Genomic DNA, 24183 nt, shown 5'->3' with positions numbered 1-24183 from the left:
CTGTGTGTTGGTCAGCAAGACTGCTTCTTGTTGATGTGTTGGAAGGGCAGCAGGCAATTAAAGTTAGTTTTTGTTTTTTTTGTTTTTATTAGACTGGTGGTTTCCAAGTTTTTAGGGAGTGTATTGTGTTCTTCATGGTGTTTAGGGGGTTTCTAAAGTAGGTCCCCACTGTCAGATTGTGAGAGCGTAAATCAGTAGTCGGATGAGACTCTTACTGTGTAGCTGTTAAGGGTTAGATTCAGCAGGTTCGTGTGTGTGTGCGCGTGTGTGTGTGTGTGTGTGTGTGTGTGTGTGCGTGTGTGCGTGCGTGTGTGTGTGTGTGTGTGTGTGTGTATATGTGTGAGTGTGTGTGTGTGGCTGTAAGAAAAGGGCAACTCAGGACGCAAACGCGCATGTTTTTGCTGTATTTTAAAAGTGTGTGTGTGTATTTTCGTGAACACCGAGGATGTCGAATTCCACCATCAACTTCTACGCCCTATCGCAGTCCTTCAGCTTCTCTGACATTATTGTAATAGCAACCTACTTTCTCCTCAACCTGGCTGTCGGCATCTGGGTAAGAGTCAGAGTTTTATATGCGTGTGCTTTTCCGTTGTCTACGTGCGTGCGTCTGGCTGCTCGTGCGTGACATTTCTTCTCCGTCAGTCGTCATGCAGGGTGAGCAGGAACACGCTGAGCGGATACTTTTTGGCCGGACGGGACATGGCCTGGTGGCCGGTGAGTGTGTGTTTGCATCTCATGATCTGTAGACGCAGCAAAATGCTGGGATGATTTTATCATAGATTTAACACAACATACATTTTCATCTGCGTTCTGAGTGGTTTTGAGATTTGGGTTGTCCCATCCTAGACTGAAAAACTTTTTTATTAGTCAAAATGGTACCACTTTGTGTTAGGCACCATTTATAAAGGGTTTATAAGCTGTAATTAATGGCTTTATAAATGGTTAATAAATCATTTACCAATTCTTTATGGTTCAGTTATAAGCAATTTAATAAGAACAACTTTTAGTTGCCAGGCTGTGGAAAATCCCCCTCCAACACCACACTCCGACTGTCTTTCAAGCTATGTTTTTAATTCAGTAGGGACACCCCTCCAAATGACAGTTTGAGCACTTATCTTCTGGAAAAGGGCCACTCATAAACTTCTAATTACATTTACAACTGCAGACCTATCATTGTATAACCCTTTTTTAATTTCTACATAGAGTTCGACTACCTGTTGATATGTGTGCAAAATTAAAAATGGTACAAATGAAGAGAGAACAAAGACAGGAAATGTGAAATGTTGAACCCACACAAAATGTTGATAAAAAGTCAAAGAATAAGTTTCATGTGAATAACTATTTTTTGACAAAAAAAAAAAAAAAAAAAAAGACAAGTCATAAAGGTCTCAAAAGGCCGAGGAGAAGTTTAAATTCTCTGGATGTTCTGTGTTTTTAAATTGTGCTTGTATGAAGCCTTTTTTCTGATAAACTAGTGCCTGGTTGTAAACATCAGTAAGGAGATGAATGTTGATAGGCGATACTGATAGTTCGTGAACCTTGGGCATTATGAACAATGTAATTTGTGGATGCCAGTTTATGCTACTGGGTTCTACTCCACTACAGTTCAGATGGGAATATTTTACTTTTTACTCCACTACATTCATCTGATGGCTAATTACTTTTCAGATTGAGATTTTACAATTTAAAAAACGAAAAAACAAAAACACGTATGATAAGCATATAAAATACAAGACATTGCTGAAGATTAAATGAGCGGTTCCCAACCTTTTTTCACTTGAGACCCCTTTTACAAGAACAAGTGTCTAGTTGGGGCCCGTCGTTACGATTCAGATGTCTACGAGTTGTTGGCAGTTCCACTGAGGAATGATTTTTCCCCTTAAACTTCTCAGGTGGTTTCATTTAAAGAAATGTTTGAGTCCCAAAGAAGTAAAAGTGTCCAGTAATTCACAAATAAAGCAAAGAGAAGAGCAACATCCAGAAAGCAAATTTTGTCCAGCAGTAGCCTGTTTTCTCCCCATTCCTCCCCCATCAATCATCTCATGATACCTCAGATTTATACTGTGACTCTTTGGAGGGGCCCGGCCCACAGGTTGGGAACCGCCGGACTAAACTACCTCTAAATGATCTAGTTGAAACTAACATCACCTCGACCAGCTACGACCATAATATACTGCTTGTGCACTCATGCATCAGCATTAACAACAATGTAATATGTGATACATTTTTCTGCAGAGAAAGTTCTTTTACTTTTGTTACTTTGAGTTCATTTAACTTCTAACACTTAACGTATTTTTACGTTGTTGTGCTGGTACTTAAGTAAAAGATCTGAACACTTCTTCCATCACTGCTGTGTACAGATCGGCGCCTCTCTGTTTGCCAGTTCGGAGGGCTCGGGTCTGTTTATTGGTCTGGCCGGGACTGGAGCCGCTGGAGGCATCGCTGTCACTGGTTTTGAATGGAATGTGGGTAAAAAAACACGAGCACACATGAGATGCCATTCAAATGTATCTGGAAATAGTAACCGAACACATTGTTGTCTGGAATGGAGCGGAACTAGCCTGCTAATCCCTCTGCATGTGGTTTTTCTTTCGTGGTGTGCTGACGAGACAAATACGAGCTATTTTGTGCGAGAAAACAACAGCATACATCTTCAATGACCGATTCCCTTTTATATCCGAAAAGAAAACATATGTACTCAGCAGTGCAGTGGCTATTTTACCTAATTACCTCCTTGAACGAGATGAAACTACTTTTGCAGTGTGTGTGTTGGTGTTTGAACATCTTTCAACAGATGCAGCAGGCAACACGCAGCAGGGGGCAGCAGCAGAACTTTTTAAATGCCACCCAGCTGTAGGAGGCGGTGAACATGAGGCATGAGTCATTCCACAGTACCAGTGCAAAGGCTTCCTCATGAGTTTTCAGACCACTTAAAGAGTTAAATGTTTTTTCCTCAGTTTGACCAGGGAGATTTTATCTCCGGAGGCGACTGATTATAGCAATCTGGTCATTCTTCTCTGTCCTCTTTCTGTCTGGTTTCCCCTCTCAGGCCACCTATGTGTTGCTGGCTCTGGCCTGGGTATTTGTGCCTGTCTACATCTCTTCGGGGGTTAGTTTGCAGAAACACACACACACAAACACACACACACACACACACACACACACACACACACACACACACACACACACACACACACACACACACACACACATGTATGGGTGCAAGCTTGCTTGTTCAGGCTGGTTCGGCAGGTACATTTGGGTGCCAAGGACATTCTCCTTAAAAGCATTCCCCGCCTTGAAAATTCCCCAGCAGGGTGTTACACTACAGTGAGCACACACACACACTCACACACACACACAGCCAGACACACACACACACACACACACACACACACACACACACACACACACACACACACACACACACACACACACACACACACACACACACAACCTTTTCTCCTTGTTGGTTTATAATTATATTTAAACGGGGGAAGGTTGAACATATTGAACTTATCCACCGTCACCACCTGCTGGTTGGTAGATCATGCTGAGCTCATAGGCTTCTTAAGTTTGCCTCCTCTGTGTAGCTGTGGTGTGTCGAAGATGTTGAAATGTGTGTGTTCAGATCGTGACGATGCCGGAGTATCTGGGTCGTCGTTTTGGAGGAGAGAGGATCAGAACCTACCTGGCCGTCCTCTCGCTGCTGCTGTCTGTCTTCACAAAGATATCAGTACGACAATGTGTTACACACACACACACACACACACACACACACACACACACACACAAACACACACACACACACACACACAAACACCGTCTGCTATGAGACTGAATCTTTGCTGATGGATGTGTTGCATTTCCATCACCAGACTGACCTGTACTCTGGAGCCTTGTTCGTTCAGGTGTGTCTGGGATGGAACCTCTACCTGTCCACTGTCCTCATGCTGGTGGTCACTGCACTCTACACTATTGCAGGTACACAAAAAAACGCTAAACATTATATGTGTATCTCTATTTTGAGCACACCACAGGACATTTTAAACACAGAAAAAGATTTTTTTTTTTGCATGTGCAGAATTTTTTAGGTTAATTACTCTATTAATTAGAGCAAAAAAAAAAAAAATCTATTCTGTGCGCAACACACTATTATTTGCATTGCTATTATCCACAGGTTCACTCAATAACCTCATTCTTTCAGTTGTTACTCATTTGTTCTCTATTAAATTCACAGCTCTGTGTGCCCTAAAACCCCTTGGACCCTTGCTCACAGTGTGTCTCTCTCCCTCTTTTCACATCTTTGTGCACTCTCACATTTGTCTGCATGCTCGCTCAACCTCGCAGTTTGGTCTCCAGACCAATGGCTAGTAGGGATTAGCAGTCATCAGGGAAACACTTACATTTAGAGTCAGAAATACAATTTCATAAACGACAGAAGACATACTGTACGCAGTCACATCTGTTTTGCCCGCTTTTGTGTAATTTTAGAGGCATAATAAATATAACTGTTGTTGTGGATTGATGCTAAAAAGCCCGTACTCCCTTCTTTTCAGGTGGCCTTGCTGCGGTCATCTACACCGACACTCTTCAGACAGTTATCATGATTGTGGGAGCAATTATCCTAACGATTACCGGTATGTGCAATTTCCATCATTTAAAGGCAAACACAAACTGTGCATACACATTTGCAGATGTGAGCATAAAACAGCATTTATTATAAGGAACGTATAGTTGGAGTTGTGTTTTTGATCAACAGCCTTCAACAAGATTGGAGGGTACAGTAACCTGGAGCGTGTGTACAGCATGGCGGTGCCCAGTAAGATCATTCCAAACAGTACCTGCCACCTGCCACGTCAGGACGCCATGCACCTGTTCAGAGACGCCGTCACTGGAGACTTGCCCTGGCCTGGCATGACACTGGGGCTCACCATACTGGCTACGTGGTACTGGTGCACCGACCAGGTACATCTACAGCATACACATACAGTACATGCACACGCGTATACACACGTGCCTAAAGGTGTAGTTCCTCCAATGACCACCGTGGGCTTGCCCCAGAAGGGCCAACTGATTCCAAGTGAATTGGAGACGCCTCAGTTCTCTCTCAAAATACATTTCAAAAATTTAATAACATCAGATGTGTTTTTATAAGTTATTTTCTGGAGGCAGTTGTTGATTAAAATGATACAACAGGAAAAATATTTTAATTTGTGTGTTTTCTATAGTCTTGGTAGGTCTTCCTAGTTTTTCAATTGCTAAAATCTCCAGTAATAATAATGTTTTGCCTTACTAGATTTATTTAAGTCCTGTAAAAATATCCTGAGATGTCTGTTAATAAGGCATATTTGGAAATTAACTGGAAAATGAGCACATCCAAAATTTCTGTCGGAACTGTCCATGGCATAGGAAAAAGTGTGTAGATGCTCAACTCTAGTAAATCTGGCTGGTTAAAGCTGAACCAGAAATTTATGATGTTTCGGAAATAATTTTGGTCTGTGTCTTTGTTCACTCCTCCAATTAAGTATCGCAAAACACTCAATCTCTCGAAGAGCTCCTAAATGGACCGTGTGTTGGGACTGTTTTGACTACGGTTTCCAAGGTCAAGAATGACCTTTCAATATTTTAACCTAAAAAATTTGTTTGGTTTTGTTCATACTACTTGCCCTACCAGACTCCACTCTACTAATGCGGCTGCATCCACAAGATTCTGCAAAAGAAAAAGGTCAGGTTCCAGCCGATGCCCAGATGATGATCTTGCGCCAAAATACACCGAACACCAGGCTTCAAAAATCCCTTTAGAAACCTAAAAGTTACAATTATATTTTTCTACGGCTATGAGGCAAAAGCAGACAGACTTAAAAATACCTCTGTAACTGTTCTGGATTATTTCCGGATCAGTTGTTTTGGTGCAGATGTTATAGGCTTGAGTTATGGACTTTCACTTTAAGACTAAAAGACTTTCCTGAAACACAGAGATGCATATGGCTGCAGGATTCTTTACCAACTGCTGATTTACCTGAGCTGGTTGAGACAACAACAGAGCAACAATCTGTCTTTTTATTTACAACATTCAGTTTTGGTCCCACATCAGTGTTTAACATTGCATACACCTTGTCTCTAAAGCCGCACAGGTAATCAATAACATCTGCCACATAAGTAAAAGAAATAAACACAGTAGCTTTACCCTCGCACCATCAATAACTGATCACACAGGTACCAACACTAGAGCCTGGCTCGTATAGTCAGCGGGCAAACATGATCGGCTGGTCTTGCATGTCACAGATACATCATATCTACATACGTTATAATATGAAATTCTGAAAAAGGAAAGCAACTTGGGTAAATTATAAATATTTGCCTTATTATAATAAGTGGCTTATTTGGCAAGGAAGACTGTCACAGCTGACCAAATCTAGTAGGGTGTCAGTTATCATCTACAAAATAACCTGCCTCGAGTAGAAATCTTAGCTTTTTTATAACCAAATTTGAGGAATCCCTGCTAAAAAAGACATAAATATCAGCTGATACATTATATTATTATCAGAGTTCATTTCCTCCTAGATATCAGTATCTTCTTTTAAAATTCACTGTCAGCCAGAAACTACTGAAACCATCCAATCGGAAGCCTTTATCCAGGGAGCATTTGTTTGGAAGGAGATGCGATTCATTTACAGACAATACCTCTTAAAACACGCCATCAAGTCAAATTGCCATTCCTTGTTGACATAGTCAAAAAATCCCGGTTCTTGTGTGTTGAGCCATAGGGTTTGATAAAAGGGAATGACACATTGAGGAATCACCAGTTTCTTAGTAGGAAGTCTATATCAACAAACATCTTCGTATACCTGTATTGGCAGTGGCAGTTCTACCTAGTAGCCTTGTTATTTTGAGACACTTTCTTCTGTGACAGTCCTCCTCGTGCCTTCAGGTTTTTGATATTGCTCAGTTTTGTGAGAGAAATTCCTAGTAACCCTGATGAGTTGGCTGGCGGCTGTGGCGAGCCGTGTTCAGTCTTCCTGTATCCTGGGCTGTGGCGTCTTGGTGACCGGCTGGACCGTGTCTCTGTGCGCAGCTGGGCCGAATCAGAGTGCAGTGTTTGGCCCTGCCAGTAACGGTGTCCTCCTATCACAGGGCCAGCTGCTCGGGTGGGGCGGTGGTAACTTCCTGGTTTGGCAATGATTACTTTAGGTCCTCGCAGTCTTACATCACGACCCGGAGATCTTGAGGTCTGGAACAACTAGACAGAGAGAGATGAGTGAGACATGAACAAGTCCATAAGAGTTACACATGTTGTCCATTTGTGTGGCTATGGGTTGGCTGGCTATCGGTAGCTGAAAATCCTGTAAATCCTCCAATACCGATTTCACACATGGAGTGCCCCAGGGATCAATCCCGGGTCCTTTACTATTCTCTATCTATATGTTACGTTTGGGTCATATGTTTATTATTTTCCTTTTTCCAAAAAAAAGTATTTTTGGGTATTTTATGCTTTTGTTAAACAGTTGAGATATGTAACAAAATTAGAGCAGAGTGAGATGGGAATGACATGCAACATAGGTCCCTGGCCAGACTCAAACTAGGGAAGTTCCAGATCATTTTATGACTTTTATTCAAATGATGCCAGGCAAGTGAGCAGTCTACAGATCTGGCTTACTATTAAAATTTGGTTATCTCAGAACTTCCTTCAGTTAAACTCCGATAAAACATAAACATGTGATTATCATAGGTTCAGATTCTTCAGTTAGTCAGTGTCACATCTGACAAAAGTTTGACACAACATGAATGAAAACTAATGACTATGGAAATTAGTGTTAACATTAGCAAGCATGGCAATCAGGCCTTTAATTTCTGAGTGTAAGCTAGTTAGCCTAGCTTGCTAGATTTTACTTTCAAAATTGCATTCAAACATAACAGCATGATGGTTCCTCTCAAATGCTGAATGTCTTAAAGGGATAGATGGCTTAGCGTTGGTTTTGTACCCTTAAGTACAAAACTAAGTGGGCTTGTTGAAAAAGGGGGAACATTCTATCAATGCTCACAGGCTACAGGGCTATGATGTGCTCCACTTTTTAGCTATTAGAAGTCTCTTTGTAATGCCAACTGTAAAATGTCAGTCAACAGATGCCATGGAAAAAATGGCTTTATCCTCTTTTGAAATATACAAAAATATGCGCAATAGCTACAGTATCATCGTGGTCTATATGCATTCATTAAGTGTGAATAATTTAATCTCAACTTTAACTTTAACAATTTGAATAATTTTTAAGTCACATACTGTACGTGTGTGACTATATTTGTGGCCTGCTTACTCTCTAAAAACAAATTATTTTAGAAAAGCATTTTCTCATATTGTTTTTATTGTGTGCTTGTACTGCACTTGCTCTCTTAATTTTATCTGTTAAACAGCACTTTAATCCTTCTTTAGTCTTATTTATGTATATTCTATTACACTATACATTTCTTAGTTAAATGAAAATCGCTACATAAATAAAATTAACATTATTACTATTTGTGTTTCTGCATGTGCAGGTTATTGTACAACGGTCCCTCTCTGCTAAGAACATGAGTCACGTGAAAGGAGCATCGATCCTGGCTGCCTATCTGAAGATGCTGCCCTTCATCTTCATCATCCTCCCTGGCATGATCAGCCGAGCCCTCTATCCAGGTGCGTGCACACGCATGTGTGCTGACAGTCACACACCTTTTAATCAGGAAAATGGTTCGTCATGTTTAACTGTAAGCAGGTAGTTGGCCTGCTTTGACACCACTGGTGAAGCACACCTTTTCTGAAATTAATTTGTATAAATATGTGTGACGCCATCCGTGTCTTTCTTGTAAATGGACAGTCACTGGACTGTGTTTTCAACATGTTCATGACAAACATCAATTCTGGGATCCTCTGCACTTGTTTTCGTCAGTGATTAGTCATTAAACATTAAAAAAGGATTTAAAAGATTTAGACAAGCATTGCGTCAACATCTGCGTCAACATCACCGTGTGTGTAAAACTGCAACTGACAATTATTTAGAATTATGATTCATCTGTTGAATATTTTTTCAGTTAATCTATTAATCATTTAGTTTATAAAATGTGGGAAAACAGTGAAAAACAACCATACCATTTTCCTAAAGCCCACAGTAATATCTTTATGGTGTTTATTTTGTCTGACCTTCAGTCCAAAACTCAAACATTCAATAAACAATGTTATTAAACAGAGAAAAGCAGCAAATTCTTACAAACATGGAGCTGGAACTGGTTATGATTTGGCATTTTTGCTTGAAAATTAAACTATTGAGCAATTAAAATTGTTACTTTTTCTATTGGTCAATTAATCAACCAATCGTTTCAGTGCTACAGTTAATAGTATTTTTTTTAAGTGATCTGTCGATTATTTAAACTGAATTAACTGTTTAATCATCTAGTCTGTAAAATGTGAAAAAATGCACATTGTTGGAAAACAAAAAATGCAGCAAAGCTGAAACCAGCAAATATAAAATGGTTTGAAAGATTCATCGTTGGCCATTAATTTTCTATGAACTAACTTACTGTTTCAACACTAGAGGAATAGTAATGAAATTATTTCCACTGGATGCTCACCTGTCCTATATGCCTGTGTGGGGAGGGGTGAGCTTGTCTGCGGAGCTGCTGTGATTGGCGGATGAGGGCAGCGCTGTCCTCTGATTGGCTGGGCTCCCGCAGGTCCAGCATGCTCTGGGAGAGGCGGGCCATGATGTTGACCCCGTCTCCTTGGCGACGCCCGCGGCCTGAGCCTGTCGTCACTCCGTTTGTCAACAGGTCACTTGGCTCCTGCTGAGTGTCATAAAACTCCTCCTCAGACGCCGTGGAAGCACTTGAAGGATCATCATTGGCTGCTTGGTCACACATGACCTTGGTGCTGTCTTGGCTGCCGTTGCCGTTGCTGCCGTCGTCCTTTGCTGTCATGCCGCCACGGCCTGGCATCAGCTCCTCCCGGGTTCTCTTTTTGACAGAAGGGTCATTTAGACTTTCCAATTGGTCCACTTTTATCATAGTCACCTGTGGTTGGCCAGGCTGCTCTGAGGGAGCGGGGTCGATGACTAAATGCAGTGTGCGGCGTTTAGGAACAGGAGGTGCTGCAGTCTGTGTCTCTGGACTTTGTTTAGCATTTTCTGCTGGTTGTGAATCAGCAGTAATGCTAGATGATGATTTGGGAGTCTGTGCATTTGGTTTGTGTGTTTCTTGTGTTGGAAGTGTGTTCGTCTGCGGAGGGGCCTCTCTGGAATCTGTTGTATCGGTTTGGTCTTTATTCAGAGCCGTGTGTGTTTTCTCTTTGACCTCTTTGTTGGTTGGACCCACAGGAGTAGAAGGTTCTGGATTTGTAATCCTAGAGGGATTTTTGGCTGTTCCTGCAGCGTTTGCATCCTGACCTGAAGCAGGTTCCTCAGTCTGGTCTGGTAGTGTCAGTGGTGAGCTGAAGCGTATAGCCTGGCTGACCTCAAACCTCTCTGACCTCTGTAGGTGAACCTGATTGGCCCGCTTTTCATCCCTGATATTGATAAAGCCAATCACATCACTGGGTGGGTCTGGCTCTGGCCAGGTTGGCAAGTATGGGATCAGGTACGCTTTGGCCAGATTGGCTAAAGCCGGGTGTATGGGTGGTTCTTCGATAACGTCCTTAAGACGCCCCTTCATAATCTTTAGCCCAGTGGGATTCTGAGAGTTTGAGTTCTTGTTGCTGGAGTTCTGGTCAGAGGAGGATGGGCTTATGTGGGTTCCTGTGGCAACCAAGGCGTATTTGGGATTGATGAGCTTCCTAGCAACAGTGGCTGACACAGGAGCAGGAGCCGCCTGAGGGAGCGGGTCGGGGATCGGTTCGTCTACCATGGGAACCTTGTTTAGAGACACACCTCTGGACATGAGATAAAGGTCACGAAACTGCAGGTCAAATGTCTCCACTGCCTGTCCTGTGATCACAGTGATGAGGTTACGGTCCAAACGAGAGGAGGACCAGGTGAAGCTGGAAAAACACAGACATGGAAACATAAATTCACAGCAGTGATTCCCCTATTAATATGCTTGTCTAAAAGGTTTCTCAGATTTCAAACATTTTTTTTCTATTAAAGCTGTCCCAGTTCAAGTTCGTCATTTGGACCCTGAAGTTACACACTGAATCGTGCTCTTTCATCACATTGCAAGATTGTTTTTCTTTAACTTGCTGGTAGAACAAGGGATGCAGTTTGGAAGAACATTCAGAAATACTGGTAAATAGATGACATCGAAAGTAAACTGTAAAGTCTGCATGTGTTGAAGTGAAGGTTTGTAGTGGTTGAAAATCTGTCTAGTTTTCCGAAATTAGACACGCTACAGATTTGCTTCAGATGTAGTGGTCTAAGTTTTCCTTTGTAGAAAAACTATACAATACTGGTGAAAGCAGGTGCAGTCAATGCTTTCAGCCCATTCAAATCAGTGTTATTAGGGGTGGGCGTTCGGGTGGTCAATTAGCGTGCAATGATGTCAGCTTTAATTAATTTCTTTTTTGGCCACTTGGGAGCAGTGCAATAAGCTCTAAATTCAAAACTGACATATCATCTTATTAAGTTATTACGGCGAACGAATCAGCTAACTGTTGTGTGATAATTTACAATTATTCTCCTTTCAGCTCTGTTTTGATCTCAACCAACCCCTGAAGGAAATATCTGGCTCGTTAGCGGCGTAATGTTCCACTATGTTCACCACACATTGTCTGTCTGCTGTTTGGTGCTGGGTACATAGCGCATAGTGGGTTTATCTGTTCTTGCTGAAAACAGCTGCAACAGCCGTCTGCTGTTGTTGGAAACTGGGTGAGACTCGATGAGAGCAGGGAGACTGAACCAAAACAGTAAATCTGTGGGCCGGAAAACCACAACAATGAGCTGAAAGACGCCAAATGCTCCGAAGAGCAAAGCGGAACTGCAGTCAGGTGATCATTTTCCGTGGGTTTATCTCTTAAGAGTGAGCCCCTTCACATTACATATAGCCATTATATCTGTTGCCAATGTAAAAATATTAGTTCGGCTTTGAACAATCAAATAAACGATACACAGAAAGGCACAACATACTGCATAGTATACTGCTCACCTGTATGAACCAGAGATGGCTCTGTCTCCATCTACCAGGAGAAACCTCTGGCTCAGCGAACCACGCACCTTCTGTGCCGACCGTGTGAAAAACTCCACACCTCCACAGCAGCGCACACGCAGATTCTACACACAGACACGTACATACAGAGTTAATGCTATGTAAACAAAGACCCTTAGGGATTTAGTGCTTACAGGAGGAGGGATTTTAGAAAACAAAAGGCAACAAGAGATGGAGAGACAGAAACGAATGAGTTTTCTTGTTGCTGGAGAACAGCTCTTCCCTTTTAATACCACCATAACTTCATGTTGGCTGACTCTACAGGTTAGAGCATGGACTGTATCTATGTACTGTATGTGCATGCTTGTATGACACACCCTGCAGTATTTGTCTTCAGCCATGTGATAAGGGTGTGTACCAGGTCGAGCGCTAGCTCGCAAGTAAATGTTCTGAGCGAATTCTCACAGGAGACACTATTGCTCATGATAACAGCGGAGATGGCAGATAAGAGAGAAGTTTAAAGAGGGGGATGTCTGCTGGTCAAGGCTATGAGGAAGGAAAAAAGAGAAATGAAAGATAAACATGTTATAATAAGCGAAGTCAGTGTGTAAATGGTTTATCTAAATGTCTGCAGCAAAGACAGGAATGTGCTTAGTGTCTTTCTGGCCTCCAGTCCAAATGTTTTGGAATAGTCCCCATGAAACACTAAGTATTTTCAGTTACTGCCTCAACCAGTTCAACTCATTCAGCCTATGGCAAACAACTTGCTGGTGCACGCATCTTACCAAGGCCTGCGGGCGAAAACACCCCTACGTCAATGATTTACCCTATTTTCAGATATTTCCCTCGTATAATAATATACTTATTATTGAAAATTTTTGTTGGAATATTGGAACTGGAGCTTATCAAAATAACCATTTTCTATTATTGTATGCTTATACAAGAGTAGCTATCCAACTCGCCCCCCCCCCACTTATCAAAACATCATCTGGGTGTGTGTCTGTGTCTGTATACATACCTTTAGGTGCCCGCGGTGCATATCAGCTCTGCCACACATGGAAAGAAAGCAGGGGACTGCAGCCATGTCAATGATTATGTATACAGGAACTTTGCGTTTGTATGCTGCATCCAGCAGGTCTCGAAAGATATCCACATCTGTAAACACATCCATCACCACGGCTATTACCTACACACACACACACACACACACACACACAGACACACACACACACACACACAGGAAACCACAAATGTCGTTAGTGTTTCCTGTTCTGTGTGGGTGGGTTTGATTTAAGCGGCTCTTATTGACAATATTAAACCCATTAAACCCTCAAAGGAAGCTGGAACGTTGTGAGAACTGCATTTGAACAATAAATTAAACCCTCAAAGACAGAGAACATTCCAGACGCCCTGAAACTAGATGTCCCATATAGGGACTGCTAGAAGTGTTTTGCAGGGTGGTGATAATGTGTGAAGTGGCTGGACAGTGCGCATTCATCAACACGGCAGTACTGATGACAGCACGATTGTCTTCACACACTCTTCACAGCGCCGTCTATTCACCCTTCACCCGACCCGGTTTTAAGTTTAAAACTGCAGAAATAGATAGAGGTTAGCCCCGAACACCGACAACTTAACGAACAAACTGAACAAGAAAATAGCTCTGGAAAAAGCTAGCTGGTGAACCTGAGGGTTCCAGTTGTTCACCGCACATTTCAATTCAACTTTACTCTCATTGTCTTCTTGTCTACGCGCATACAGTGAAACATGGTCTTGCCGATCGCAGAAAAAGTTAGAAAACTAGAAGGTGAAAGTAGATAAGCTGAATATATAACGGGAAACACTCGTTTTTGAGCCTGGATGCGTTGGATCTGTACTGCCTTCCAAGCAGCGGAGGTGAGTCTAATTAATTAAATCTTAGTGTTTCTTGTGTTGATCTGGGGCAGAGCTACCGAATGTGCATGTGCCAGAATTTATGTATGCAGGAGGTAAAGATTTATGCGTAGGGGTGCTGGCATGTAATGTATTCAGTGACGCCAAAACATTTTTTTTTCCACTGGCATGTCAAGTTCAGGCTTGTTTCATTAAGACTTTGTTGTGAGCTTGTGTGACTTGGCATATGTGAGAGGAGAGATTGGAGGTAGGTTTGTGAGGCAAGACAGACACACCGGATTAAATTCAGTCCAAAGAAGACAATGACAGATTATTTTTGGTAGATATATGACTTGGCCAAATGTGCAACAGAAAAGGGAGTCAAAACCTCAAATAATCATTCTGAATTCGTCATTGCTAGAGGGCTGCACCTAACGATTATTTTCATGCCAATTATGTTCTCAGTTTCTTTGATCCCTGTTTTTTTTTTAAATTAAACTGTCACAGAGCAGTGACATGTGCTCATTATAATATCTCAGACCCAACAGTCACATCTTCAGATGCCTCGTTTTTCACGAAAAACAGTTAAAAGTCCAAATTTGTGCAGTTTATTATCACGTAGGACAGAGAACACTGTAAAACCGGACACCGGAGAAGCTAGAGCCAGAGAAAGCTTGATGTTTTTTAGCACAAAACAAACAAACAAAAAAAACCTCAACTTTTTATCAAAATAGCTGCCAGTGAATTCCCTGTTAACCGACTAACCGATTAATCAACCAATCATTTCAGCGCCAAACACATTAGCTCTGCAAAACCTTTGTGGAACCTGTAAGGTTCTTTTCTTTACCGTGTCGGATAAGCACAGCTTTGCAGTTTGTGGGGTTGCGGTAGTGAACTGGATTATACACCGAGCGACCAGAAAAACTATTAAAACCATGAGGTAATGTGATGGACTCAGTAGCAGGGCAAAAAAAAAAAAATACCACCTCGCTTCAGCTTTTGTTCAGACTCATACTGCAGCTTGTTGCAGTGTGCCGACTCAGTGCCGTGGTACATTTTGGACCTGCACAGTGTGGTGCTTTTGTATTGGACTATGTTACATTAACATATGTTTTGTCCACCACAGCTTTACAGATAGAGGAGCCAGATATTAAAAACACATTACGATATAATTACACCCCATACAACAACACAAGCATAATCTTTAAGACATGCTCCAGAGCTGAATCAACACAGCTATTCTCAGTAAACACTATAATTTTTCCCTCTGAAATGTAGTGAAGTGGAAATATAAGGCAGTGTAAAATGGATATACTCAAGTAAAGTACAAGTACTTCAGAGTCGTACTTAAGTACAGTAGTTCAGTAAGTGCATTTTTTCCACCACTGGTTTCTTTGATTTTTTTTCCCCTTTTTTTTTTACTCTGGGTGTTGTGAAATGTTTCTGCTACTTTCTGTCTGATATTGCTGGAGATTCCCTGAACTTTCTTCATCCCCACATTTCACCACCATCATCACCATCCACCTCTCCCACCTTCTGGGCCGATGCAATGCTCTTCCGCACCACCTCCTTGATGTGCGTGTGCCCCTCGGTCGGAGGTTGGGTGTACACGGTCACCCGCGTCACCCCTCGGTAGGAGTTGGCCTCGGGCCAGCCCAGGTCCAGCTCCACCACGGAGGCCTCAGACCGGTCCGGCCAGTACTGGAGCGACACCTCGCCGTCTCCGGCTTCTTCCCCGGAGCCCGGCGTGATGTTCCCCGGGCCCGGAGTCTCTGGTTTCTGATGATGCTCGTACCCGGGCCGGTAGGCCTCCGCCGTGTGTGCAATCCGCTCCAGCTCCCGGTCCGAGAGGAAGGCCCGGACGCCACTCTCGCGGATGTGGTCCCCGAAGGCGTCGCGGCCCTTGGTGATGAGCGCCTCGAGCGCCAGCCGTTGGTTCTCGCTGTAGAAAAACTCCGGTTTGCTCTCGCTCACGCGCCAGTTGACGTGGTGGTCGTCCAGGCACTGGATCTGAGACAGCGCCATGGCCCTGGGCGTATTCGCCGGTCAATAAACAGTTAAGAACCGAAACCACTCTGACCCAGTTTCCACTCGTCGGTCCGAAGGGTCAAACCACGAAAAAGCGCGATCTGTCATTACGGTCCATAACGTGTCCGCGTGACCTGGGCCCGTGAGGTTAGATCCTCCTTTGGGGAAACGGTTCCACCTCAGCCCAGATCTCAGGTTACTCTCTCTCTCTCTCTCTCTCTCTCTCACACGCACACACTCACACTCACACTCACTCAGGTGTTGTCAGAACAAAGCTCCCCCACTCCCGCCCAGCGCCACGCCTTTCACCTGACAGGGGCCGGTACCTGCGGCGGCGGCGCCTCGGTTCAGCTGCTGCAGCCGCGGGGCACGGCGGCTGCCGCCCGGGTGGATGAGTGTGCCCGCGTGTCTGCCAGTGAGTCAATGCAGAGCGGAACACGCGCTTGAGATGCAGCGTTAGGTCACGAGTCCTCCTCCGAGGGTGTCGAAACTGGGTCTGACTCAGTCCAACTGTTGCGCTGACGAGTCACTTTTCCTCGATCTCTGTCGGGGCGATGGAGTCCGGCGGCGGCCGCGCGCAGCTGCTCAAAAATGGCAACTGCCGAGTTCCCCGGAAAACAAGAAAAGTCATAAATTTCCCCAACCGTGACGCGTACGAGTCTCGGCTTTCACTGGGTCCGGGTCCGCGGCGGTCTGCCTCTCGCTAACTTCCCCTTCGGTGCGTGCCTCCTCCGGGTCCGCGGGGGAGTTGCCGGTCTGTGCCTGACCCCTGGAATTCGCAACGGAAGCTCGGTTACCGGAGGCAGAGGGGCGGAGTGTCCGGTAGTTGGCTAGCAGGGCGACGGTTTAAACTCCACCCTCCCGCCTGGACAGAGGGAGAGGAACGAAACCCAGTTTAATAACTAACCCAGTAATTCTTCCAGGCGCTATGGGACTCCATTGCGGGTTTTTTTTTTTTCGTTATGTCCCGGGGCAGGGTGCACTCTTCCGTTAGGAGCTTCTAGTTAAACCTCCAAAATGATTGCGGTTTTTAGATATAATGGTCATGTCGGGGAGAGGAATTTCAGTTCGGGGCAGTTTCCTCTTTAGGTAAATCCGGGGCACACACTCAGCGTTTCGCTATTTGTGTGTAACTGCTGGTTGGTGATGTGTCACCGAGTGGGCCGCTGTAACTTCCAGTCACAGCACGGCGTGAGAAAAGAACAGCTGAATGTCTGGATCGGTTGTGACACAGTTTTAAGAATAAAAGGAGGGGTCAAGTCCCGGGTTCAGCAAGGCGGTTTCCGAGGGTTAAAACAAAGTGCGAGAATGGAGTTAGGTTTTAAACGTAGTAACCCAGGGAGACGAGAAATGAAGGCCGCTTTTCCCATGTGAGTCTAACGTCACGCGATAAGCACTATGCACAAACAGTGAACAAAGGATGAATGTGATCATGCTAGTTGTGCCTTTTTGTTAATGTCCAGCCTCAGTCGTGGAGCCTACAGTACACAGTTCATACATAAAAAGCAGCTCAAAGTGCTTCACATCACCGTGTGTGCACTGGGAATATATGATAAAAAAATCACATCCAAAAGGAATACAACATTGGCAAAGACAGCTTTCAAATAAAATAAAAGAGGGTCTAATCCAAAGGAAAGTTTAAAAAAAAAAATGGCAGTTTAGCAGGATTTCGAGTAATTACACATGTACTGGTCACATTTTTTTGGAATCAGTCAGTGCACTTTGAGTGAAGCCTTGTAATTTACTACATTTGAAGTAGGTTCGGTACAACTGAAACTACACCTAAACTGCCCAAGGAAGCCATTCTTTGCGAAAGCTCAGTTGGCTAAGGATAGAATACTATAGTTGAATAAAAAGTATCCGGTTAAGATACTTTTACTGCAAAATAAAGGTCATATATTTATGTATTATCATTGTCTTCTGTAATATTTGACAAACATCTGTTCCCTGAGAACAGGTTCTGGTGGAGTTTTACAGTGGAGTTCTACCTCAGTTCTTTATGCCCGTTCTCAAGCAGAAATGAGAGACGACAGGAATTCTGCATGAGTAAAATGTTTAGTTTGGTCTTCCGATCCTGTGTGTACATGGTGTCTGACTGTCTTCGTGTTTCAGACACTGTCGGATGCGTGGATCCCGAGGAGTGTGTGCGAGTGTGTGGAGCTGAGGTTGGGTGCTCCAACATCGCCTTTCCCAAACTGGTCATTGAACTCATGCCAAGCGGTGAGAATACTGAACAGTGTCAATGCTTGGATTTTTTTGTTCCTTTCCTTTTTTTTTTTTCACCTGCATGCATCTGTGTGTGTATTACAGGCTTACGGGGGCTGATGATAGCGGTGATGATGGCAGCTCTGATGTCGTCGCTGACCTCCATCTTCAACAGCAGCTCCACGCTCTTCACCATGGACATCTGGAAGAAACATCGCCCCCGGGCCTCGGAGAGAGAGCTGCTACTGGTCGGCAGGTAAGTTATTCATGTATGGAGGGCCACACAGGGCAGCCCAGTGGTCGGAGAACATTTGTTGTGCTTTCGTGACCTTGAGCAAGACTTTAAAACCCCCTCAGTGCTGTGGTGGGTCGAACTTGCACCAACCCGGATCAGTAAAGAAAAGAGAAGCTTTGTGTGTGGACAAAGTGAAAGAGATTTGCTGTACGTGTTTACTGCAGGATTGTGACAGTGATCTTGGTGGTGGTGAGCGTAGTGTGGATCCCCATCCTGCAGTCGGCCAATAGTGGCCAACTGTACGTTTACATCCAGTCTGTGACGAGCTACCTCGCTCCGCCGGTCACTGCTGTATTCACTCTGGCTGTCTTCTGGAAGAGGACCAATGAGCAGGTACGTAACGAACCCAAAAACATATGCATGCATGCAAGTCCTGCAAGAGTCCATAGACATATTATAGTTGGGGCTACACCTTCTGATTATTTTATCTTCTATTAATCCGACTTTTTCCATTAATCAATTCATGGTTTTGCCATTAAAATGTCAGAAGACAGCAAAAGACGTGTCCATCGCAAGTTCCCAGAGCCTACATAATGTCCTCTAATTACTTGTTTTGTTTGATCAACAGTCAAAACCCCAAATAAATTCAATTGACACTGATACTGTAAGAGAAAAAAAAGGGATGAAAGCAGCAAATCCTCACATCTGTGAAGCTACAACCCGTGAATGTTTGGCATTTTTACTTAAGAAATGACTCAGTGATTGTTGATTGACAAATCCGTTAATCAAGTAATTATTACTGCACTAATTACAGTTAAAAACTTAAATGTACGCCAGTAGTTATTACAGAAAACAAACAGAATCAAATTTCAAGACTTATGTGACTACTTCAAAGACACAAGACAACACTTCTCAACACACACACTGGAAACATTCATTAGTGAGTCTTGTCTCGAACATGTCTCAAACTTAATTCAAAGTTCACTCGATTCTGGACACCAAACTACCCAGCAGAAGATTCTGGAGTTGTGAGGTTTTCCCCGGCGCACTGTTTGTCCTTTCACCTACACTGTACTGGTGTGCAGTTTTATTAGCCTCACATGGGATCCAGCTAAGTGCAAACATCCCTCACGGCCTGGTGCGGAGTCCATGCGTACGTGAAGTGTATTGTTTGTTATTTCCTCCGGGGGGACCAGCATGAATGTGGTGCTCTTTCAATTCAATAAGTGAATTTGATTGTTTCTGTCTCATAAAAGAGTGAAAGTGCAGGAAAGTAAGATTAGTAGAAGATAAAGGTAACAGAGTGGGGTCAAAGAGATAACAGTGCCGTAGTGAGAATGTGTATCAGCCCGGAGCTAAAAACGTGTCTTGAAACACTGTTCAACTGCAAATAAAGACCACTCTGCTGGATAGTCAAGATTTAATCTCTGTTTTATTACAGCAAATCCTGGGTGTATCTGCTCTCTGCTGGCACTCTGTTCAACTACTGAAATGAAGAAGATTTTCTCAGGTTTTTCAGAATGAAAGGGGTTTTCTCCTTTGCTGTAACGTAAATATTACTTATTTCCGATAAATAACGCTACAGATTCCACTTTATTAAAATTTTACCTTTTACTTTTTATTACAGTGGGTTTACAATGGTCTTGCCTGGGGATGTAATATGAGGTGGCATTAGCCTAGAAAATACTGATTTGGTCATTTGCAGGTGAAAGGACTGAAATATATCTATTGCCATAAAATTCGGTATTGACATTCACGGTCCCCGGATGATAAATCCCACTGACTTTGGCGATCCCTTGACTTTTCCTCTAGCGCCACCAGCACGTGGACATTTTTATTTTTCAGTGAAATGTCTCAACAACTATTGGAAGGATTAACGTGAAATTTAGTACACGCATTCCTGCCCCCCGTCACGGTTAATTGTAATAACTTTGGTGATCCTTTAACTCTTCATGTACCAAACAGCTGCTAACCTAACGACAGTCCCATCAGGCTCAGCTGTACTTTACCGTGTTTATTGCTAATTGGCAAATACTACCATGCCAACACACTACGCTAAGATTGTGAATATGGTAAACATTACACATGCTTACCATCAGCATGTTAGCGCTGTCATTGTAAGTACGGTAGCATAATGACATTGAGCATTTAGCTCAAAGCACTGCCTAAGTACAGCCTCACACAGCGGCTAGCATCGCTACAGCCTCTTTAGCCATGTTTCAACGGCGTAACTAACTACACATTAATGTACAGTCCCTGGTTACCTAGATGACTAAAAACTTTAGCTTTTGTACCAAATTTAGCTCAGTTTACACAAGCTAGAAACTTAGACGCCTTTAGACCTGCAAAAGACCAAACCCATGCTCACTGGAGGAGTTATAAAATGTCACAGCCAACCATCCATTTCTTTTTGATGTTACCATTTCACTTTACACCTTTAAATAAGTTACTGAGCAGGGTCAACAGCACTGTTACACAGAAGGCACGAGGTTTGTATTTGTTCAGATAAACACAGTGAGCATATCGCTTTATGGTGTTGACCCATGGGGTCAAAGGGTACACATTAATGGACATGATTTGTCACACGCTGACAATGTAGAGAGCAAACGATACAGACCTGTTGACGTGGGAATATGGCCTACTCTTTGAACCACGGCAGAAAGTGTAACTCATAAAAACATTAATAAACCCTGTGATTATCTCTAGCACACGTGGTGTCTTATGATGTATTCAGCTCCATTTGTTTTAAGATTTTATATTAAACAGAGTCAGAAAAACAGACCATTGCACAAACGTAGGCAACCAAACAACAAAAATCACTGTTACCTTAAATAATTTTATTCACATGTAGAGAAATAGATCCAAGAGAGAAATGGTTTAGAGTAAAGAGTTTAATGACCGAGAACAGAGAGAGGAGTAAAAGTCAGAAAACACGATGAGCAGTGAAGCAGAGGTACAGATGTTTGCTTTGTGTGCTGTGACAAGGTGATTACTTTGTGTGTTAAGTGGAACCGCACAGATCACATTCTTTGATGAAGGCTGAAAAGAGAAGGCGACAGTGTGTTAATATGTCACAAGACAAAGACGACAGATCATCATTGTGGGAAAGCGAGAGTGCTACGAGCCGAACACACCCAAGTGTGACCCCGGGCTGCTCCAAGAAATGGACTGAGGCTCTCAGCAGCCGGAAGAGCGGCATATCACTTCAAGAAGGCATGCAAATGTCATCTGTATGTGTTCACCTGTGTGTGTGTTGTGTGCTTTCAGGGTGCATTCTGGGGCCTGATGGTGGGTTTGGTGGTGGGTGTGTGTAGGATGGTGCTGGAGTTTGCTTTCCCTCCTCCCAGATGTGGCATTGTGGATTCTGCGCCTGCAGTGCTGCGCGGCGTCCACTACCTCCACTTCGCCATTCTGCTCTGTGGGCTCACTGCCATCGTGGTGACGGCAGTGTCACTGCTCACGCCGCCGCCCAGCCCCGAGCAGGTGTGTACACATAGATAGTAAACAACAGAACTGTTGGGGAAGTATGTAAGTAGGTTTTTCTATTGATACACCTGTAATCTTATCTAGTAAAAATAAAAACTGAGATGAAGCGAGGGTAAAGAAACAGTCAGCTGAACAAGTAGAAGAAGCAGAAGTATTGTTGCACACAATAGAAGGACACACCAAATGCTTCATATTTTAAGTCTCATTATTTAAGGTGACCCATTTGTTCTCATCTGACATCTCTCTGGCCTGCGTTTGAACTCAAAACGCAAACGTCAGCGTTTCTGATAAAATGCCGTAACATACTGTATGTTCACCAAAAATGCAAACATTTTACTGTTATATAAAGGCAATTTTCTCTGCATAAAAAACATAATCCTAACTTTGATGCTCCGTGTTGTCTGTGTGGAAGAATTATTGCCCGGAATAAACATCCAGAATAAAACTGAATCAGGAATTGGATATATTGGATATAAAACTCAACACACATTCAGCCACTCTACATTTAACATGGCTTGTGCAAATTTCCTCTCCCAGGTGTGTAACCTGACCTGGTGGACACTAACCGAAGAGCCACAAAGAGAAATTCCTCTACAGAAAGTGTCCTCTGTCAGCCACCGTACCTCTCAGGGTAAGCGTCTGGGTATTCACACCGCTTGAAAATAAAACCGGCCATCATGTGATAAATAGTCACACAAACACACACACACACACACACACACACACACACACACATGCTGCTCTAGTTACTGTTTGAGTAACTTCCTTTATCTGCTCTGCATGTGTGTCGCAGGCTCTGAGCCGACTCGCCGGTCGACATGTGGTCGGGCGGTAGGGTTGTGTATCTCAGCAGTGCAGCGATCAGAGGAGACTCCAGCCCCCAGAATTCCAACTGTCAGAGAGAGCGTGTTCTGGTCCAGGTTCTGCTGTGCCAACGCGCTCCTGCTGATAAGCATTAACATTTTTCTCTATGCATACTTTGCCTGAGTGGACAATCAGATTTAACATCCTGCCTCGCCCTCGTGCTGAACTCCCGCCAGTCTCTCCAGCGTGAGCTGAAAACAGCGCCCGCCTGCCAAACGGCAGCCGATTTCTCCAGCTCCAAGTAGGTGGGGGAACAAACAGTTTTTACTGTATATTTTACCCGAATCCTTTAAAAATCAACACAGTGTGTTTCACAAAGGAGGGCCACAGTTGTAGTTTCAGGTGCTGTAAAACATCCACATTTCAAAGTAAAAAAAAAATCCCCAGAGAGCAGATCCCTTCATCAAGGCTGCAGAAACCTCTAAATGTATTATTTTTCATAATAGCAATCTACATCTGCATCAAATTACACATAGTAATTGGTGACCAGCTCAGACTGTGTTCAGTGTTGTCTTTTAAAAACCCCTTTCTTAGACATACAGTACTTCTACTGATGTTCTTTGATGTTATGTTTATAATTTTACCATTGCTCCACCACAGGATATTGATTTGTTCATAAAACCTTTCCCTCTTACTTGTTGCAACCAAGTTTTAAAGTTTTAGAAGGGTATTGTACAAATTACAATGAATCTTGTGGCTTGTAACAAGCTAACGTGAATGTGCAGTTAGTGCTGAATGCGCATCGTATCTTGTCCTTAAAGCTTACAAATTATAAAGTGAGATAATATCGTAAGAATGCATCTAAGTGGTTTAGGTTGTGTGTGACTCATAATTCCATTTCCTTTTGAATTTACATATATGGTTAATGGTAATTAGTTATGTTGATGGCCTTGCATCTGTTTAGTTATTTCGTGCTATTAAGCTTTTATTTATTGATTATAAATCAGAATTTCTCAACCTTTTCTGCTCCGTGACTGTTTTTAGTCCCCAGACACTGATGACCGCAGTAAGAGTTTCTACGTTGTCATGTAAATTTAAATATGGCACACATTTGTGGTCTGTTTTCAAAAGTGCAGCTGGAACTCAAAATGCATCCAAATGATATTGAAATAATGAGAAGTTGTACTTTTTAAATACAAATGATTATAAATATATCTGACAAATTACAATTCATCAGTACCGTAAACTGTCTATGGCCCCGGCCTATTTAATAACAAGGGGCATCAATCTCAAGGCTGAGAAACTCTATTATAAAGGTCTATGTTGCTGTGCATTTGAGTTAATTTTTTATTGGTGAAATTCATTAAGAAATTTTCAGAAGTGCAGATTGCTGGATGTGAAAAGCTCATGTCATTTCAAAGACAAAACACCTTGACAGCTTCTCCATCAAA

The 24183-nt window shown here is 43.1% G+C and overlaps 2 protein-coding genes across 3 annotated transcripts; one reads left to right on the top strand and one right to left on the bottom strand.

Annotated features, from left to right (window-relative positions):
- The first annotated feature begins 684 nt into the window (after window positions 1–684).
- Window positions 685–24182, top strand: slc5a10 (solute carrier family 5 member 10). 2 transcript variants are annotated; one of them, XM_040145879.1, is made up of 14 exons: window positions 685–714; window positions 2361–2465; window positions 3050–3109; window positions 3632–3736; window positions 3879–3984; window positions 4560–4640; window positions 4763–4968; window positions 8536–8671; window positions 18115–18222; window positions 18313–18463; window positions 18667–18835; window positions 21710–21925; window positions 22466–22559; window positions 22722–24182. In XM_040145879.1, the coding sequence occupies exons 1-14, from the start codon at window positions 700–702 to the stop codon at window positions 22913–22915; spliced, it is 1746 nt and encodes a 581-aa protein (XP_040001813.1). In that variant the 5' UTR covers window positions 685–699; the 3' UTR covers window positions 22916–24182. The 2 variants fall into 2 exon arrangements, with proteins under 2 accessions (XP_040001813.1, XP_040001814.1); XM_040145880.1 differs by having other exon boundaries at window positions 22466–22565.
- Window positions 6050–17160, bottom strand: LOC120800074 (protein FAM83G-like). The gene is made up of 5 exons (XM_040145878.1): window positions 15508–17160; window positions 13121–13288; window positions 12103–12227; window positions 9604–11002; window positions 6050–7243 (listed from the first exon to the last, which is right to left on the bottom strand). Exons 1-5 carry the CDS (start codon window positions 15997–15999, stop codon window positions 6872–6874), a joined length of 2556 nt encoding a protein of 851 aa, XP_040001812.1. The 5' UTR covers window positions 16000–17160; the 3' UTR covers window positions 6050–6871.
- Window position 24183: the final 1 nt, after the last annotated feature.

The sequence above is a fragment of the Xiphias gladius genome, chromosome 15 (genome assembly GCF_016859285.1).
Source record: "Xiphias gladius isolate SHS-SW01 ecotype Sanya breed wild chromosome 15, ASM1685928v1, whole genome shotgun sequence".
In the NCBI taxonomy this organism is placed as follows: Eukaryota; Metazoa; Chordata; class Actinopteri; order Istiophoriformes; family Xiphiidae; genus Xiphias; species Xiphias gladius.
The sequence above is the reverse complement of the archived record's forward strand: the minus strand, read 5'-3'. Positions and strand labels throughout refer to the sequence as shown.

Excerpts from the sequence above, each read along its gene's own strand:
- slc5a10 (XM_040145880.1), top strand. Across the intron at positions 2,466-3,049 it reads TCACTGGTTTTGAATGGAAT|GCCACCTATGTGTTGCTGGC; the intron begins GTGGGTAAAAAA and ends TTCCCCTCTCAG. Across the intron at positions 18,836-21,709 it reads GGAAGAGGACCAATGAGCAG|GGTGCATTCTGGGGCCTGAT; the intron begins GTACGTAACGAA and ends GTGTGCTTTCAG.
- LOC120800074 (XM_040145878.1), bottom strand. The coding sequence starts at position 15,999 with ATGGCGCTGTCTCAGATCCAGTGCCTGGACGACCACCACGTCAACTGG. Across the intron at positions 13,289-15,507 it reads GCATTGCATCGGCCCAGAAG|GTAATAGCCGTGGTGATGGA; the intron begins GTGGGAGAGGTG and ends GTGTGTGTGTAG. Across the intron at positions 12,228-13,120 it reads TGCACCGCGGGCACCTAAAG|AATCTGCGTGTGCGCTGCTG; the intron begins GTATGTATACAG and ends GTCTGTGTGTAG.